General features: G+C 44.5%; 1 protein-coding gene across 1 annotated transcript; it reads right to left on the bottom strand.

Annotated features, from left to right (window-relative positions):
- Nucleotides 1-395: 395 nt before the first annotated feature.
- DUSP7 (dual specificity phosphatase 7) lies at nucleotides 396-17,011 on the bottom strand. The gene is made up of 3 exons (XM_060765861.2): nucleotides 16,258-17,011; nucleotides 7,908-8,336; nucleotides 396-2,943 (listed from the first exon to the last, which is right to left on the bottom strand). Exons 1-3 carry the CDS (start codon nucleotides 16,727-16,729, stop codon nucleotides 2,636-2,638), a joined length of 1,209 nt encoding a protein of 402 aa, XP_060621844.1. The 5' UTR covers nucleotides 16,730-17,011; the 3' UTR covers nucleotides 396-2,635.
- Nucleotides 17,012-17,650: the final 639 nt, after the last annotated feature.

Raw genomic sequence — 17,650 nt, forward strand, 5'->3', positions numbered from 1 at the left:
CCTTGACATTTGGAAGTTGTAGTTACTGGCATTTATAGTTTGCCTACAATCAAAATACATTCAGAACACCACCAAGTATAGAATTGGGCCAAACTTCCCACAGAGAACCCCCATGAGCAACAGAAAATACTGTGTTTTCTGATGGTCTTTGGCGACCCCTCTGATCCACCCAGGGGTTCTGACCCCCAGGCTGAGAAACTCTGTCCTAGAGTCCACCACAAGACCTTACAAAAATAAACTATATGTGTAACCAAATGCCACAAAAACAGTGGCAAGCAAATACACAGTTGCATGTTAAATGCAAAGAATTTTTTTTAAAGGCGCCTATCTGGCAAAGCAAGGTGTGTTATGTGTGTGCAATATATGTTTTGGAAACACAAAACCCACAAACATGATTTTTAAAGAAAAAATAATTTTTATTTGCAATATAAACAAAGTCTCAACCTTGGGTTCAGGATATACAGGGCCACTCATTTTTCCTTCATAAACACAGAAAGCAAAAGTTGTTCCTCACTAACAAAGTCTCATTTGTACGAAGAGGATGCATCTTTAAGACAACCACCATTGGCACAGGAAGCCTTTATGCAAATCAGCTTAAGATACAGATGCACTAAATCCCTGAAAAATAAAAAAGCTCTCCTTGAGGTAAGATGCAGTTAGGAGATTCCTCATTTGCTTGCTCACCCACATGTAGTGCTCCACTTTCTCCTGCCCTGATGACCCAACAACTCCAACATTGTTACATTTTAAAAATAAACAACAAAAAATAAACATACCAACAACAACAAAAAAGAAATCATTCCAATATTCTGGTAATATTTCTTTTTTTTTCTCCAAAAATACACGCGTACACACGCACACACCAGTTTCATGATGTGACAAAATTAAACATTCTTCCACATGGAGATTCATTTATTGGGGTAAGGGAAATATAAAAACTGAATATTTCTGGGGGGGGGGGGGGGGGGGGGCTCCGTGGCTTTTTAGAAGTTATTTTGAGAGTGAAAATAGAAAGACAGGAAAAAACGAGGGACTACACTGCAGCCAGTATTCTTTTTTCCATGTCCATTCTTGCCCTCCTCCCCAAAAACCCACAAAATTAAGCACCACTTCTCCCTCTTCCAGTATTATACATTAATGAGAAATATAAACAAGTCTTCTTGTTGTAGAAGGCACAGCAAAGAAGTTACTTAGAAAAAGCAGTTCAACAAAAAGCTCCAATGGCCTCAGAAATTCAGCAGTTCCCCCTCACCTTTGCTCAATAGCATAAGCTCTATGCCCTCTTCTTTCTCCTTGTGGTTCATATACAAGTTGGCTATGCATTTTCAAAGTGTCTCTGCTCTGGCCAAAGATTTTCAAAGAGCAGGATTGTTTTACCCCTCCCTGATACTCTGTCCTCGAATACATACACACACACACAAGAATCAACTGTGCAAGATAAATGACAACATCACTGAAAGTATTTTCATTGCTTTGGAAGCTGGAATGATTTCAGGCCAGCTGGGTGACGTTAACAGTCGTAAAAGGTTGCACACAGCAACCAAGAGCCTCGAAACATGCTTCTACCAGCTCTGGGTGACGGTGATGCGAGATGTCATCTCAAGTAACACCAAACAGAGTGGTAACTGGTGGCAGGTTGGGTTGCGGGGTTGGTGCTTTCTGGGAGGTTTTTTTTTTCTTTTTTGGCAAAGGTGGGTTTTTTTAAAAAGAAAAGCACATTGGCACTTAGTCACCTTGGCTGATTCAGTGCAGAAGAGATTGTGAGTGTGGGCAAGGTGGAGAGGGGCATTGTCACCAACCGGCCCTCATAAGTCATGAGGACTCCAACCAATTGCTAACAACCATTAGCAACCGATCTCTTTCTGCCTCTTAAGCTCTCCCCTCCCCAGCCAAGTACCCAGTAACATGCCAGAAATATATCAAGGCTTTACAATGTGTGCAAAATGCATTTGGTCAATAGAAACTTTTGATTTTTTTGTTACTTTCTCACTTATCTAAAAAACATGAAATCAAACAAGAACAGAATAAAATACTGGTTTTGCAACCTTGTCTGTACAAACAGTCAGGAAACATACATCTTTAAAAAGAGCTTGAACTCAAGAAAGAGTATAGATTTACCTCTTTTTTAAAAAAGTAAACTCAGTTTTAAAACAACAGTCTTAGGCCAACACTTATTGGTCAAGGTTGCCAAGTGCATAAGTCTCCTTTGCTCTCCACACTAAGCTAACACACACACACACACGTCAGAGTTGATGTTTTTTACATGTGCGTGTGATACGTGTGTGTCTGTGTGTACACACATGTGTATGTGTGTGTGGTGTGTGTGCATTACATCAGTCTCGCCACACACAGACAGGAAAGCAGTTATTGCCAGTAACAGCTGCGTTCGTAATGCCAGGCCATCCCCTGCATTAAATAACTCTGACAAGGTAACTCCTCTGAACCCATTTTGATTAGCATCAGAATACTAATAAATGGCATAAACCTTTTTTCAGTAAAGCAGCGATCAGACAGCTCTGCTTGGAGAAACCAGTTCTTTCAAGAGTGACTGGAAAGACTTTTCTTCCCCACTAAGGAATTTGAAATGCTCAAGAGAAGCTATTCACGACTTGGCGTCACCCAAAGATTATCTCCTTCATGTGGATTCCAAGGGGTTCAGCTGGAACAAGTTGTGATTCGTTGGAGTGGTAAAGTAGAGCTGTTCAGCGGGCGAGCGGTTGTCGCATGGACTGTTGAGTCCCAAAGTCCTTTCAAAGTCCAGCAGCTGGCCCATGAAGTTAAAGTTTGGTGAGATGTTGGACTTTTTCCTCTTTACGAAGTCGTAGGCGTCATTCAGGGACAAGTTGAGCTTCTGCATTAAATAGGCCACAGTTACGGTGACCGACCTGCTGATACCAGCGAGGCAGTGAACCAGGATCCCACACTTCTTGGAACGTGCCTCATCTGAAATAAGGAGAAAGAAGGAAATGTTTAGCACTCTGTACCCAAGAAGCAGCCATCTTTCCTTAAATGGACAGAGCTAAGTTGACACCTCCATTTAATACAGTAGAGTCTCGCTTATCTGACCTTCACTTATCTGACGCTCCTTTTTCCTCCAGCATTTCCCCTTCAATTAAAGGAGCACTCCCTAACTCTTTCTCCATTCCCAAAAAGTGAAAAAGTCAATGCAAGGAGGGAGGGAAGGGGGTAAAAGAAGCAGGACCAGAAGCGGAAGCATCCTCCCTCCTTCCCTCTGTGATTTCCACGCTCCTCTTCCACATATGGGCAACTACAACACCCAAATGACAAAATCAATCCCCTCCAACCCCACTAGTATTCAAATTTGGGCGAATGGGGTTTTTGTGCCAAATTTGGTCCAGTAAATGAAAATACATTCTGCATATCAGATATTTACATTACAATTACAGTTATGAAGTAGCAACAAAAATAATTTTAAGGTTGGGGGTCACCACAACATGAGGAACTGTATTAAGGGGTCATGGCATTAGGAAAGTTGAGAACCACTGCCTTAAGCCTTTGAGTCCCTGTTGTTGGTATTCTAGGTGTCTAGTGCCATGTTGGACAGGTAACAGGAGACCGTATTATCCAACATTGTCATTTATCCGACGTTCTACCGGCTCATTTAGATCGGATAAGTGAGACTCTACTGCAATAATAATAATCATCATCATCATCATCATCACCATTTCTAAACTCTCCTCTCTCCCCGAAGGGAGTACAAACATATCAAAATAATACACAATAAAGCAATCATCATCATCATCATCATCATCATCATCTTTATTTATACCCTGCCACCATCTCCCCAAGGGGGACTCGGGGCGGCTAAAGCAACAGTGATAACAGTGAGCTTATGGCAAAGAATTAAGCATTGTGATGAAAAATAAAACAAAACAATCCAATAAGACATAGTTAACTAAAGCATACGTATTTATCAGGTTAGCTCAAATACTGCAATATTTTGACATAGTGTTGCATCAAGTGCACTTTTTCTTCTACAAATAGATACACAGAATTGCATAGGCAGTGGCAGAACAAGGAAGACCGTTCACAATCGTTACTCCATTCTGTTTTGCCTTCTAAAGATAATGCAAGAAATTCTCCTTAGCAGAAAGGAGGAAGAAACTATCATTATCTTGCATGGGTAATCAGAATTGTACTTCTGCCTGCAAAATTGCATAAATCATCGTAATATTCCAGATAAGAGAAGAATAGGTTGAATTGTATCCTTAAAGAAAAGTTCAGCTAGCCAGCAGCAACTAATTAAATATGGCAGCATTGACAAAATATTTATACAAAAGGCAAGATTTGTCAGCTCGAGGGACTTTTGAGTTTTTTGGACAGTCAAACCAGTTTCAAGTTTAAGCTAATGAACCCTCAAATTCTCTAAGTTATTTTTGAAAGAAAAAAATAAGGGAATTTCAGTCACTAAGTCTGATTAATAATTACCTTCAAGCAAGACAGGCTATTGCTTAATGGCAGAAACTAAGTTTTGGAGGCTAAAAATTGCACTAGGGGAGAAGAAAGGTTCCAGTCTCGAACACATTAACATGATTCAGTAGTTCCACCAGGAGACCCTGGTGGAGCAATAGGTTAAACTCTTGTGCCAGCAGAACTGCTGACCGAAAGGTCAGTGGTTCAAATCTGGGGAGCAGGGTGAGCTCCTGTCTGTCAGCTCCAACCTCTTATGTAGGGATATGAGAGAAGCCTCCCACTGGATGGTAAAACATCCGGGCATCCCCTTGGCAATGTCCTTGCAGACAGCCAATTCTCTCACACCAGAAGCGATTTGCAGTTTCTCAAGTCGCTTCTATCATAGGGAGAGAGAAAAAGTAGTCCCACCAAAGACAATTTGTATATTTCTCTGGGATTAATCTCCAATAAACTCCAGAGCACATTCTTCCAAATAAATATGCCGATGATTGCATTGTTATGATCTGTAGCACAGTGTCCCAAACAAAGCCCCAAATTCTCAAAGCACATTGACGCAGAACCACATTCCATTAATTTCAATAGGATTTACTTCAGAGTACACATGCTTAAGCCTGAAGAAGTTTACAGCCCAAGCATGTAAGCCAGAGAGCAAAAGACGAGGGGCTGTAAATAAGCTAGATAGCTGGTAATAACAGGGAAATAAAGTATGGACGGGTTGACCTTTTCGCTCTCTTTGCTGTGCAAGTCACAAAGCAGTGCCATCTGACAAGGATGGTTTGCGATTGTTATGCCTCAAGCAAAAATATTTACCCCCAAATATTATGGTATCCAGGTTGGGGTGTTTTTTTTTTTGTTTTTGTTTTTTTTGTTTTTTGTTTAAAGTGAATGACTGAGGTAATAGTTTCCTGTTATTAAAATACCCAAAGTACAAAATGTGTGGTTTTCACAGAAAGGATGTTTTTGACTAAACCACTATCTAAATACCACATTACATCCGCATACCTTTGATAAAAATACCCTGATGTTTGTGTATGTATGTATCTTCACATAAAGGGATTTCCTCTATTTTAAAGAACTGGTATAGTGAAGGTTTCATATAACCTAAGCTACAGGGTTGTAATTTCTCAGTATATGTAACTTTACAACAGAAAAAAGTGTAAGGGAAAGAGTCAGCAAGCAGTCTGAGCAGCTTTACAATACCCAAGATTTACTGCATGTTCAACCCAGGTCCACTTTCTTTATTATCACAACGAAACAGCTCTATAGTAGGTATGAAGGAATATATTATCAGTTCTATCATATATGACATGTTCACATTGATGTAAAAGGTAAAGGTTTCCCTTGACATTAAGTCTAGTCAAGTCTGATTCTGGGGGTTGGTGCTCATCTCTAAGCCAAAGAGCCGGCGTTGTCCATAAGCACCTCCAAAGTCATGTGGCCAGCATTACTGCATGGAGCACCGTTACCTTCCCACAGAAACAGTACCTATTGATCTGCTCACATTTGCATGTTTTGAACTGCTAGGTTGGCCTAACAACAGGAGCTCACCCTGCTCCCTGGATTCGAACTGCCAACCTTTTGGTCAACAAGTTCAGCAGCTCCGCGGTTTAACCCACTGCGCTACCGGGGGGTATGTAGGAGTCATAAATGTGCCTAGGCCACAAAAGCCAATTCAGACAGGGAAAATGATCCTAGAAAGTTTCCATTTGGACACAACGATGGTAGGCACAGTTCAAAGTGATGGTGGCTTCTCTCATTGTCAGAAGTCATTTTTAAATCTTTGTGTTTGCCTGCCTCCCCTAGCTACCATTTCCCTCATTTTAGCAAAAGGTCTTTTTAGTTACAGCACCAAACTGTTGAAATAAATCAAGTTTTAACCACTTTAGGTACTCAACAAACAGTAATAATATGCCCCTAATGTAACATTTTATGGTGCTAATTGGTCCACTCAAGCATATCTGTTACTTGATGACTTCAAACATCAAGACATAGATTTGGAGCATTATTCAAATATGTAAATAAACTGGTACAGAGAAGATGACTGTTCTATCAGTTCACATGTTCCATTCCAACTTTAGCTATTAAGCAGAAATACACATGTAGATAGCCCAAAGTTCTCTTATTCTTAGAGGTTTCCATACTGTGTCTCAAGCCATCTTGGGAGAGTTTTAATAAAATGAGTATGGCTCACCCATCACTAGGGCAAAAATGGGAAGACCCCTTCTCTTACTATTAACAAGAAAAGCTATGTACTGAGCAACTTTGATAACATGCTGACCCTTGGTTCAAGGTGATAGTGAGGCACAATGAGCCAGAACAGCATCCCACATGAATGAGAACTACACTGCAAAACATGGCCCCAGAAACCTCCGCACTTCTATAGCACATGCTTACAGAGGAAAACAATGCTCAGAAGGTTTCCTGGAGGTAAACACTTTTTGAGATAACAGCTCTACTGATTTCCCCAAAGACAAATTCCCTTTCAGACAGGTCAACCTCTTCTCCTAATTATGGCATTTATAAATAACTATAATATGGGACTGCAGAATAGAGTCAATGCCAACAAATCTTGACTCTTGTGAATTTGTCTAAATGTTTTGAGGTGTAATTTTTCCAACTCCAAATATTTACAAGAATGTTTTATAACTAAATGTGCAGCACTGAGACTATGGAAGAAAGCAAACGATAGACTGGATGTAATCTTTGTGTTGTGGAAGGCTTTCATGACCGGAATCACTGAGTTGCTGTGAGTTTTCCGGGCTGTATGGCCATGTTCCAGAAGTATTCTCTCCTGATGTTTCATCAACATCTATGGCAGACATCCTCAGAGGTTGTGAGGTCTGCTGGAAACTAGACATGTGGGGTTTATATATCTGTGGAATGTCCAGAGTGGGAGAAAGAACTCTTGTCTGTTTGAGGCAAGTACCTCCCAACAAAGGATTCCCCAGGCAGGAAGCAGCCGGGCTTTGAAGCTGCAAGGCTATTCAATGCTAATCAAGGTCATCAATCGCAACATTCACACTTGCCTCAAAAAGACAAGAGTTCTTTCTCCCAACCTGGACATCCAACAGATATATATACCCCACTAGCCTAGTTTGCAAAAGACCTCACAACATCTGAGGATGACTGCCATAGATGTGGGCGAAACCATCAGGAGAGAACGCTTCTGGAACATGACCATACATCCTAGAATACTCACAGCAACCTGATGTAATCTTTGTCCCACTGTAGTCTTGTGGAGTAAAGTCATTTGGCTTTAAATGAAATAAAGCTTGTATACAAAGTCAGTTACCTTTAGGTACCCATCACCGGCTAATTTATCAAGTACTAAAATTAGAATTTATAAAACTGGGCAAATTAATCTACACAATGTCAATAATAATAAGCAGTTACTCAAGCCGGTAGACTACTTATGGAAAACTACCAATTGCTGAAGGGGCTGTTCTGTAAAGAACAGGATGTCCAACACCTACCAATGAAAGCAATGGCCTCCGGAAAGAATTGGGAGAGATTCTGACTCCAGTGATCCGAGATGGGAATCTGTTTGTACTTGAATTCTCCGTCGTGCTCAAACATGTTGGGAAGGTTGGGAGTAACGTTCAGGATGTACTTGATGCCGTATTTGCCCAAGACATCCAAGTTGCTGGAATCTTTGGCACAACCCAGATACAAATAGGGAAGAATCTGGACAGGAAAGGCTGGCTGGTTGTTCGGGATGGGGCTCCCATCTGACTCTGTGGCACTGCTAGGCTCCCGATCAGACTCCCCGTCGGAGCAATCCGAGCTGATCCTCAGCCCTCCCAGACCAAGGACAGAGGCAGGAGGAGAGTTGGTAGGAGAAGAAGTGTCGAGACTGGTCTCACAATGCTCTGAGTATTCTGTCTGAAATTTGTTGAATCCACCTGGGGAAGTGAAAAGACAATGTATTTTAATGTCATGGCAGCTTAAAAGTTACAGGCATCCAAACATGAACTTATTACAAGGGAGAACTTGCATGTTTTGGCATTTCTTTCTTCCTCAGCTAGGTAAAGGTAAAAATTTCCCCTGACATGAAGTCTAGTTGTTTCTGACTCTGGGGGATGGTGCTTATCTCCATTTCAAAGCCAAAGAGTCAGCGTTGTCTGTAGATACCTCCAAGGTCATGTGGCCAGAATGACTGCATGGAGCGCCATTACCTTTCCGCAGAAGCGGTACCAACTGATCTACTTGCATTTGCATGTTTTTGAACTGCTAGACTGGCAAAAGCTGGGCCTAACAGCGGGAACTCACTCCATTCCCTGGATTCAAACTGGCGACCTTTCGGTCAACAAACTCGGCAGTCAGTGGTTTCGTTCCTCAGCTACAAGATGCTAAATTGTCAACCTCCTTGAACTTTTTACTTTGAGTGCTGAGGCATAGGGTTCAACAGCTAGTACACTGCTAATAATGGCATCTGCTCCTACCTATTCGAAGACACAGTCTCTTGCTTGGACCCAAAATCCCATCCACCAGCACAACCAATAATCATGCTGGCTGAGAGACCCCCGGTTTCATAGTCCAAAAAGTAACTTTCTGCAAACCAGCATGATTCTTGGCTTGGTGTAAACAAAAAGGTTTTTCCAAGCTCCAAGTATAAGGGTATCAAATGAAATGCTCTAAAGATAAAGGAGAATGCAACCATATATTTGGCTACCTAGAAATAAGTCGTGGGAGTGTTGCCTGATTTTCTCAACCCTCTTTTGAGAAGTATTTGTTACAGGTAAAAATTCACCCCAAACAGGCCTGGCCTGTTCCTGTACCTTGAGAGAGCCATATAAAACCAACAAGTGAAAGTTTTTCTCAGTCTGAAGCTGAACACTGCTGTTTCCTAGTTTTTGCAGATTAAACAGCTATTAATGCATAGGGGCAAGTCCGGTAGAACCAATATTATAACAACAAAAACAACAACAACAACAACAACAACAACAACAGTAATCTTTTAAGTGAATGGGTTGCTGTGCGTTTTCCGGGCTGAGCCATAGCAGAGCACCTGATGAACCAACCTGGACACAGCATATTATTTGAGAACACAGAATTGCTGAAACCACTCTCACAACCACCATGTCAGACTACACAGAGAAGCCTTTGAAATCCACAAGCATGTGGACAATTCCAACAGAAAGGAGGAAACCATGAAAATGAACAATATCTGGCTACCAGTATTCAAAACTAAAAAATAAGGACAGCAAATAAAGAGTAACACTCAAAAAGCAGGGGAATTCTAGACAAGAATCAATCAGGGCCAGCTAACACTTCCCAACAAAAGATCCCCAGGCAGCAACCAGCCAGGATTTGAAGCTTCAAGGCCATTAAATCAAGGTGCTAATCAAGGTGGCCAATTGCAACATTCACAAGTACCTCAAGCATACAAGAGTTATCTCTTTCACACTGGACAATCTACAGATATATAAACCTCACTTACTTAGTTTCCAACAGAGCCCTCAATCTCTGAGGATGCCTGCCACAGATGTGGGTGAAACATCAGGAGAGAATGCTTCTGGAACATGGCCATGCAGCCCAGAAAACTCAAAGCAACCCAGTGATTCTGGCCAGTGAATCATACAGTTTACACTTAGATTCGTGTTAACTTCAGCAGTTTTTACTAAACTGTGATAGAGGATTCCTCTCCCTTTCCATTTGAAATTAGTTCTTTTTAAAGTATAAGAACACCAAGGATTTACAGAGCTCTAATGGCTAGATTTCCTTTGTTAAAAAGTTTGAAAGAGGGCAGCCATCGTGTGCTTCCTCATAACAGAGCCCCAGTTTCAACCTGGCAGCCTTAGGTGCAGATTATGAAATGTGTTTAACTCTTAAAGAGAGCCTAATTTGAATGTCTGCTGCCTCCTTTCACATCTTCCTTATGACAGGGACAGAATGCCGGCTCCATGGCATCAGACAGATTCTTCCTTCCTCCAACCTGCTTTATTTAACACCCAGCCTGATGACAAGTTCTGGAGGAATGAAAAGCTTGTACATGATTTTCTGATAATGCCCTAAAAACGTAGTTTAAAATCCTGTTTTTAGTGGGTAGCCAACACAAACAAGTACTCCTCTCCTCTCCTTGTGTACAGAAACCTGGTATGTCAGGAAGAATACTAAACTACAATATCTTCTCCACCACTACTACCATCGCCTCCTCCTCACACTTATTTCAGGAGGAACACGTAAACACTAGTTTAACACATGTCATATGTGCGTGATTTAAAAAAGGCAAAATAAAGGTCTCAACAACCCATGGTTGTTTTCCATCTTGGGATGTATCTACACTATAAAAGGCCAAGCTAACACCTCCCAACAAAGGATTACCCCAGGCAGCAAGCAGCCAGGTCTTGAAACTGCAGGCCATTAAATACTAATTAAGGCGGTAAATTGCAACAGTCACATGTACCTCAAGCGGACAAGAGCTCTCTCTTCCACAGATATATAAACCTCACTTACTTAGTTTCCAACAGATCCCTCAATCTCTGAGGATGCCTGCCACAGATATGGGTGAAACGTCAGAAGAGAATGCTTCAGGAACATGGCCATACAGGCCAGAAAACTCACAGCAACCCATTGATTCTAGCCATAAAGCCTTTGACAACACAACAGGAATGCAATTTGGCACCACTTTGATTGCCATGGTTCAAAGCTGTGGAATCCTGGGACTTGTCGTTTGGTGAGGCACCAGCCCTTTTTGGCAAAGAAGGCTAAAGACCTTGCAAAGCTACAGCTCCAGTGATCTCATAGCACCGAGCCATGGCAGTTCAAGTGTTGTCAAACTCAATTAATTCTAGTCCAGGATGCACCTTTAGACATGAGATGGCAGTGTGGGTCACATTCAGTGGCTTTAACCCAGTGGTTCTCAACCTGTGGGTCCCCAAGTGTTTTGGCCTACAACCCTCAGAAATCCCAGCCAGTTTTCCAGCAGTTGGGATTTCTGGGAGCTGAAGGCCAAAACATCTGGGGACCCACAGGTTCAGAACCAGTGCTCTAACCTTTTGTGTCTCAACGGCGCTGTTATGAATGGCTTCACCTGATGAACATTAGGAAGAACTTCCTGACTGTGAGAGCTGTTCAGCAGTGGAACTCTCTGCCCCTGAGTGTGGTGGAGGCTCCTTCTTTGGAGGCTTTTAAACAGAGACTGGATGGCCATCTGTCAGGGGTGCTTTGAATGCATTTTTCTTGCTTCGTGACAGAGGGTTGGACTGGATGGCCCATGAGGTCTCTTCCAACTCTATGATTCTATGAATGGTTGCCTGTAAACAGCTACTAAAAGCACAGGAGCCCTGCTGAAAAGGAGTAATGGGAACACTGTTCCACTTTTCTTTGAATTACTAACACGCAGCTCTTTACTAACTGAATATTTCACAGTTAATTGGAGAGAAACAGAAAACACTATTTATCTGAGTTAGTCAAAGATATTGCTCAACATATGCGAAAGGCATGAAGTCTGCTGGGGAAAGGGAGGAGAGGACAGACCGCAGGGGAAGTTTCCTTTTCAAAAAGAGGACGACAAGGGAACTGTTCTGAATCAATTGCAAAATCCGTAGTAAGAAAACAAAAACAAAACAGTAGCTATGCAGTCCACAAGTTGAGAAACTTCCTGCCTGTGGTTTTAAGTAAACTCGTGGCTCTTTGATGGCCAGAGATAAGTCAGAACTAAGTTCTGCCTGTTGATTATTTTTTATCTTTGGGTCTCCGTCTTTCAGCTGACTATTAAAGGAGAGATTAACAGGCATTTAGTCATCATGTTGGCCATCTGATCGGCAAGGTCTGCTGGAAACTCAAGGGAGTAAGGTCACAGCCCTTGACTTGGGGGAAACAGGCCCCCTTAGCCTCTCCTGAAAGAGAAAGACAATATGGAGAAGCCATTTTGGAATTTTAATTGGAAACATTTCCCACCAAAAAAAGAGAGAAAGGAAAGTAAAGCCAGAGTTTAACTCCTTCCTCTGCTTTTAGGAGATGGTCCAGATAGAGGAGAACTGCCTCAAGGACAGACTTCAGGTCACAGAGCACTCCAAACATTCATGAGAAGTGTCTCTGCTAACTGAGAACGGAAGAGGAAGGATACTGCACTGAGTCACGAAGATTGGAGAAACTTCCAACACACCGTTGTGTAAATCCAGCCTCTCTCTCAAAAAAAAGTCATAGGAAAGCCCAGAAGCCCTCGGGTCAGCTTCATCTTTTTTTGCACGGCCCACAACCTATTGCCCAAGACTTCCTTTTCCTCCTGTCACTGAATGTTTTTAATATATACATTGTGCTGAAAGTAACTGCTTGGCTGGGTCCCGCCTGCTGTTTCTGTCTCAATCCTGCCGCCCAGTGACTAACCACAGAGAGAGAAACGCAAAGCACCCGCACTGAGCAATGTTCCTTGTGAAAGAGAGGACACATCGCTTTAGGAAAACTGAATGGGGAGCTTTGATGAATTAAGGCATTTATTCACAGATGGAAAAGGGAGAAGAGGAGGACAGAAACAGGATGAGCCAAGGAGGCCCACTAGCCAAAAAGTAAGCGGATTCACAGGTGAAGTGTCACACCAATGTGATCCATGTCTCTCAAAGTAGTCTCAACACACAAGTTTTTTTTTCCTGGACTGCTCAAACTTGGGCTCCCACCCACTCAAAAAAGTATAGAATGGCAGCTAATCACCTCCCAACAAAGGATTCCCCCAGACAGGAAGCAGACAGACTCTAAAGTTGAAAGGCCATTTGATGCTAATCAAGATATATAAAACTTGGCTACCAGTATTTAAAAAACTCTAAATAGAGCAATGCTCAGAAAACAGGGGAATTCCAGACATGAAACAATCAGGGCCAGATAACACCTCCCAACATAGGATTCCCCCAAGCAGGAAACAGCCAGGCACTGAAACTGCAAAGCTATTCAATGCTAATCAAGCTGACCAATGGCAAAAATCACACTTGCCTCAAACAGACAAGAATTCTTTCTCCCACCCTGGACATTCCACAGATATATAAACTTCACTTGCCTAGTTTACAACCTCTGAGGATGCCTGCCATAGATGTGGGCAAAACATCAGGAGAGAGTGCTTCTGGAACATGGACCATACAGCCCTGAAAACTCACAGCAACCTGGTGCGTTAGAATAGATTACAGATTGGCCACCAAATTTAGGGGTCGGGGGAGAGCGTTAAAGCAATATTCTGGGGCAAGCGAGGCCAGTGAACGTTAGTGTCACTAATTGCTTTGAGTCTTGTTTGCAGAGATAAAAGCATGCTATAAATAATAATAACAACAATAATGCTGGGATCTTCTCTCCCTGCTCACTCTTTGCACTTCTGCCTAAATCTGTCCTCACTTCGTATAGGAAATAACATTTTTCAACTCAGATACTGAGACTGCGAGTAAGTTGTGGCAGATATTATGATCAACAGTGTTATTGTTGTGGCTACATTAAAAGAAAAATAGAAGGATCTGCTAAACCAGGCATGGGCCAACTTGGGCTCTCCAGGCATTTTGGACTTCAACTCCCAGCATTCCTAACAGCCTCAGGCCCTTTCCTTTTCCCCCTCAGCCGCTTAAGCGGCTGAGGGGGAAAAGGAAGGGGCCTGAGGCTGTTAGGAATGCTGGGAGTTGAAGTCCAAAACAACCCAGAGGGCCCAAGTTGGCCCATGCATGAGCTATCTTGACCTACTAATTTGCATGTGGTTTCTGATTGGCCAGCCTCAACATTCTAACATTCTCAAGTGGCTGAGCGGGGAAAAGGAAGGGGCCTGAGGCTGTGAGGAATGCTGGGAGTTGAAGTCCAAAACAACCCAGAGGGCCCAAGTTGGCCCATGCATGAGCTATCTTGACCTACTAATTTGCATGTGGTTTCTGATTGGCCAGCCTCAACATTCTAACATTCTCAAGTGGCTGAGCGGGGAAAAGGAAGGGGCCTGAGGCTGTGAGGAATGCTGGGAGTTGAAGTCCAAAACATCTGGAAGGCCCAAGCTGGCCCATGCCTGTGCTAAACAGTAAACAGGAGGAGGAAAGAGTGACCAAAGGAAAAGGATGGACAAAACAGCAATTTTGAAAAAGTTGGTGGTCTGCTAGGAGTGGATTGTCAATAGAAGTTTCAGAAGTTCGGCTCCAATTCTGAGCCAAGGAAGGAAGGAAAGGAAGTAAACCTCTCTCCTTGCGCTCAGCACATGGAACCATTTTGCAAGAACAGAAACAAAATCGAAAAATGGGGGTGGAGGAAGGAAGCCTCAGTGAGATTGAAACCAGAAACCCTTTGGCTGTTGCCCTAATTGAAAAAAGACCCCTTTTTGGAAAGCCTTGGCCTCCCCGCTCTGAGGTTTCCTTGCTAAGTAAGGAGAGTCAGTCCCTCCTTTTCCATGTGTGCCTTTGGAGGAGGGAGAGCAGCTTCCCTTCCTCCTCATTATCCCGAAATCTTCAGGAAGTGAAGGGGAGGAAAAGAGGGGGGAGAAAGGGAAGCGCCAAGACTGGGAGATCGGGAGGGGGAAGAAGAGGGAGAGTGTAACGAGGAAGGAACGGGTGCCAATTCCTCTTATAGCTTGCTCCTTTCCCCCACATCTTTAGAAAGTAAAGAGAGGAGAACGAAAATGGGAAGATCGAGTTCACAGAAAGGGAGAGCAGCAGGGGAACGGGAAAAGAACGGGAGAGTAACGCGTTAGACGTCAATTGCTTTGCTCAGGGGGAAAAAACCGTGCTGCTTCCTTCATATTTTAATGTTTACACTTTGTCTGAATGTTATGTTTAATGGTTTTAATTGATTTTATGTTCATAGTTATATCCAGTAATTAGTTATTAGAATTTATTTGTGTACTGGATGCTGCCATTACTATGTTGTAAAGCGCCTTGAGCCCCCCTCCCCCCCAGGGGTGAGCAAGGCGGTGTATAAATACAGTATGTAAACAAACATCCCGAAATCTTGAGGAAAGGAGGAGAGAGACAGACACCGACTGGAAGATCCGGTCCGCAATTGAGAAGAGGAAGAACATGGTAACGCGGAAAGAACGGGAGAGTAACGCGTTGCGCGGGAACGGGGGAGTAACGCGTGACTGTGAACAACTCCTCTAGGGACCCCAGGTTAGACTTATTCCCATCACACGCTCATTCCCCGGAAAACGATTGAGTAACGCATTAGGCGGGAACGGGGCGGTAACGCGTTAGGCGGCAATTCCATGGAGAAAGGGAAAGACGCAGATTGGATGATGATGAGATAATTGCGAAGCGAAAGCGCATGGCAACGCGGAAGGAACGGGGGAGTAACGCATTAGGCGGGAATGGGAAGATAGCGCGTTAGGCGCCGATTCCATGGAGAAAGGGAAAGATGTAGACTGGATGATTAGGTCCGTAATTGGGAAGCGAAAGAGCATGGCAACGCGGAAGGAACGGAAGAGTAACGCATTAGACTGGGACGGGAAGATAACGCGTTAGGCGCCAATTCCATGGAGAAAGGGAAAGACTCAGATTGCTGAGGTCTGTAATTGGGAAGCGAAGGAGTATGGCAACGCGGAAGGAACGGGAGAGTAACGCATTAGGCTGGGACAGGAAGGTAACGCGTTAGGGGCCAATTCCATGGAGAAAGGGAAAGACTCAGATTGCTGAGGTCTGTAATTGGGAAGCGAAGGAGTATGGCAACGCGGAAGGAACGGGAGAGTAACGCATTAGGCTGGGACAGGAAGATAACGCGTTAGGCGCCAATTCCATGGAGAAAGGGAAAGACGCAGATTGGTGAGGTCTGTCATTGGGAAGCGAAAGAGCACGGCAACGCGTAAGGAACGCGAAAGTAATGCGTTGCTCGGATGGAAGGGGAGAGTACCGCGCGACGGGGATCCCCCCGATCCCTTACCTTTGAGGTAGAAGGCCTTGCATCCGTCGTCGCGGAGCTTCTGGAGGAGGAGGCCGAGGACGGAGGCGGAGGCGGCCGGGGCGCCGTTGCCGTTCTCGTGGGGGGCGCCCCACTCGGGCGCGGCGCCGGCCTCGTCGTAGAGCAGCACGGTGTCGGCCTTGCATCGGCGGGCGAAGCGCTCCTTGTCCTCGTGGCTGGGGATGATGGAGCGGATGGGCAGGTTGCCCTTCTTGAGCCGGCGGAGCATCAGGCCCGGGATGGCCAGGTTGATGGCGCGCTCGATGTGCGAGGACTCGAAGAGCTCGTGCGGGCGGCAGTCGAGGAGCAGCAGCGCGCTGCCCCCGCCGGACTCCAGCTCCTCCTGCAGCCACGCCGCGCTCTTCCACGGCGCCGGGGAGGCCATCGCCGGGACCAGGCTGCCCGACCCGGGGCTCCCGCCGCTGCTGCTGCCGCCCAAGAGGTGGTTTTTCATCGGGACCCTTGCCCTGCCCGCCTCCCCCGATCCCGAGAGCGAGGTTCGCCTGGAAAGCCCTTTCCCCCAAGAGTGTGTTGCTTTAAGAAAGAGAGAGAGAGAGAGAAGGGCGCCTCGGTTGCTGCTCCTTCTGCTGCTTCTGCTTCTTCTTCCTCCTGATGCCTCTCTCCTGCCTTCCTTCCTTCCTTTTCTACTCGTGCTGCTTCTGCTTCCTTCGAGCTCAGCCTGACAGCCTCAATTAAAGAGGGGGCTTCGCCATCCGCTCGCCGTGTCGGGCTCCAGGGGGCGGGGCCTGCGCCGAGAAAGGAAAGGAGGCGGGGCCAGCCTTAAAGGAGACGCGCCTCAAAAATATATATATAAAAAATGAAAGAGCCGGGATTTCCCGTCAGGCTGCCTCTATGAATGCAGTTTGACACCACTTTAGCTGCCAAGGCTCAAGGCTATATGGCAGGCATGGGCAAGCTTGGGCCCTCCAGGTGTTTTTGGACTTTAACTCCCACAATTCCTAACAGCCGGTAGGCTGTTAGGAATTGTGGGAGTTGAAGTCCAAAAACACCTGGAGGGCCCAAGTTTGCCCATGCATGCTATGAGGCTTGTTTGACCTAAAGGAGAGGATGAAGGCCTTGTGAAACTACATCTCCCGTTATCCCATAGCACAGAGCCATGGCAACTTAAGCGGTGTCAAACTGCAATAGTGTAGAGAAACATCCTACAATCACCTCCCAACAAAGGATTCCCCCCAAGCAGTAAGCAGCCAGACCTTGAAGCTGCGAGGCCAGAAGACCTTGTGAAACTATATCTCCCGTTATCCCAAAGCACAGAGCCATGGCTGCTCAAGAGGTGTCAAACTGCATTGGCGTAGAGATACACTCTACAATCACCTCCCAACAAAGGATTCCTCCAGGAAGTATGCAGCCAGAC

The sequence above is a fragment of the Anolis sagrei genome, chromosome 2, assembly GCF_037176765.1.
Source record: "Anolis sagrei isolate rAnoSag1 chromosome 2, rAnoSag1.mat, whole genome shotgun sequence".
Taxonomy (NCBI): Eukaryota; Metazoa; Chordata; class Lepidosauria; order Squamata; family Dactyloidae; genus Anolis; species Anolis sagrei.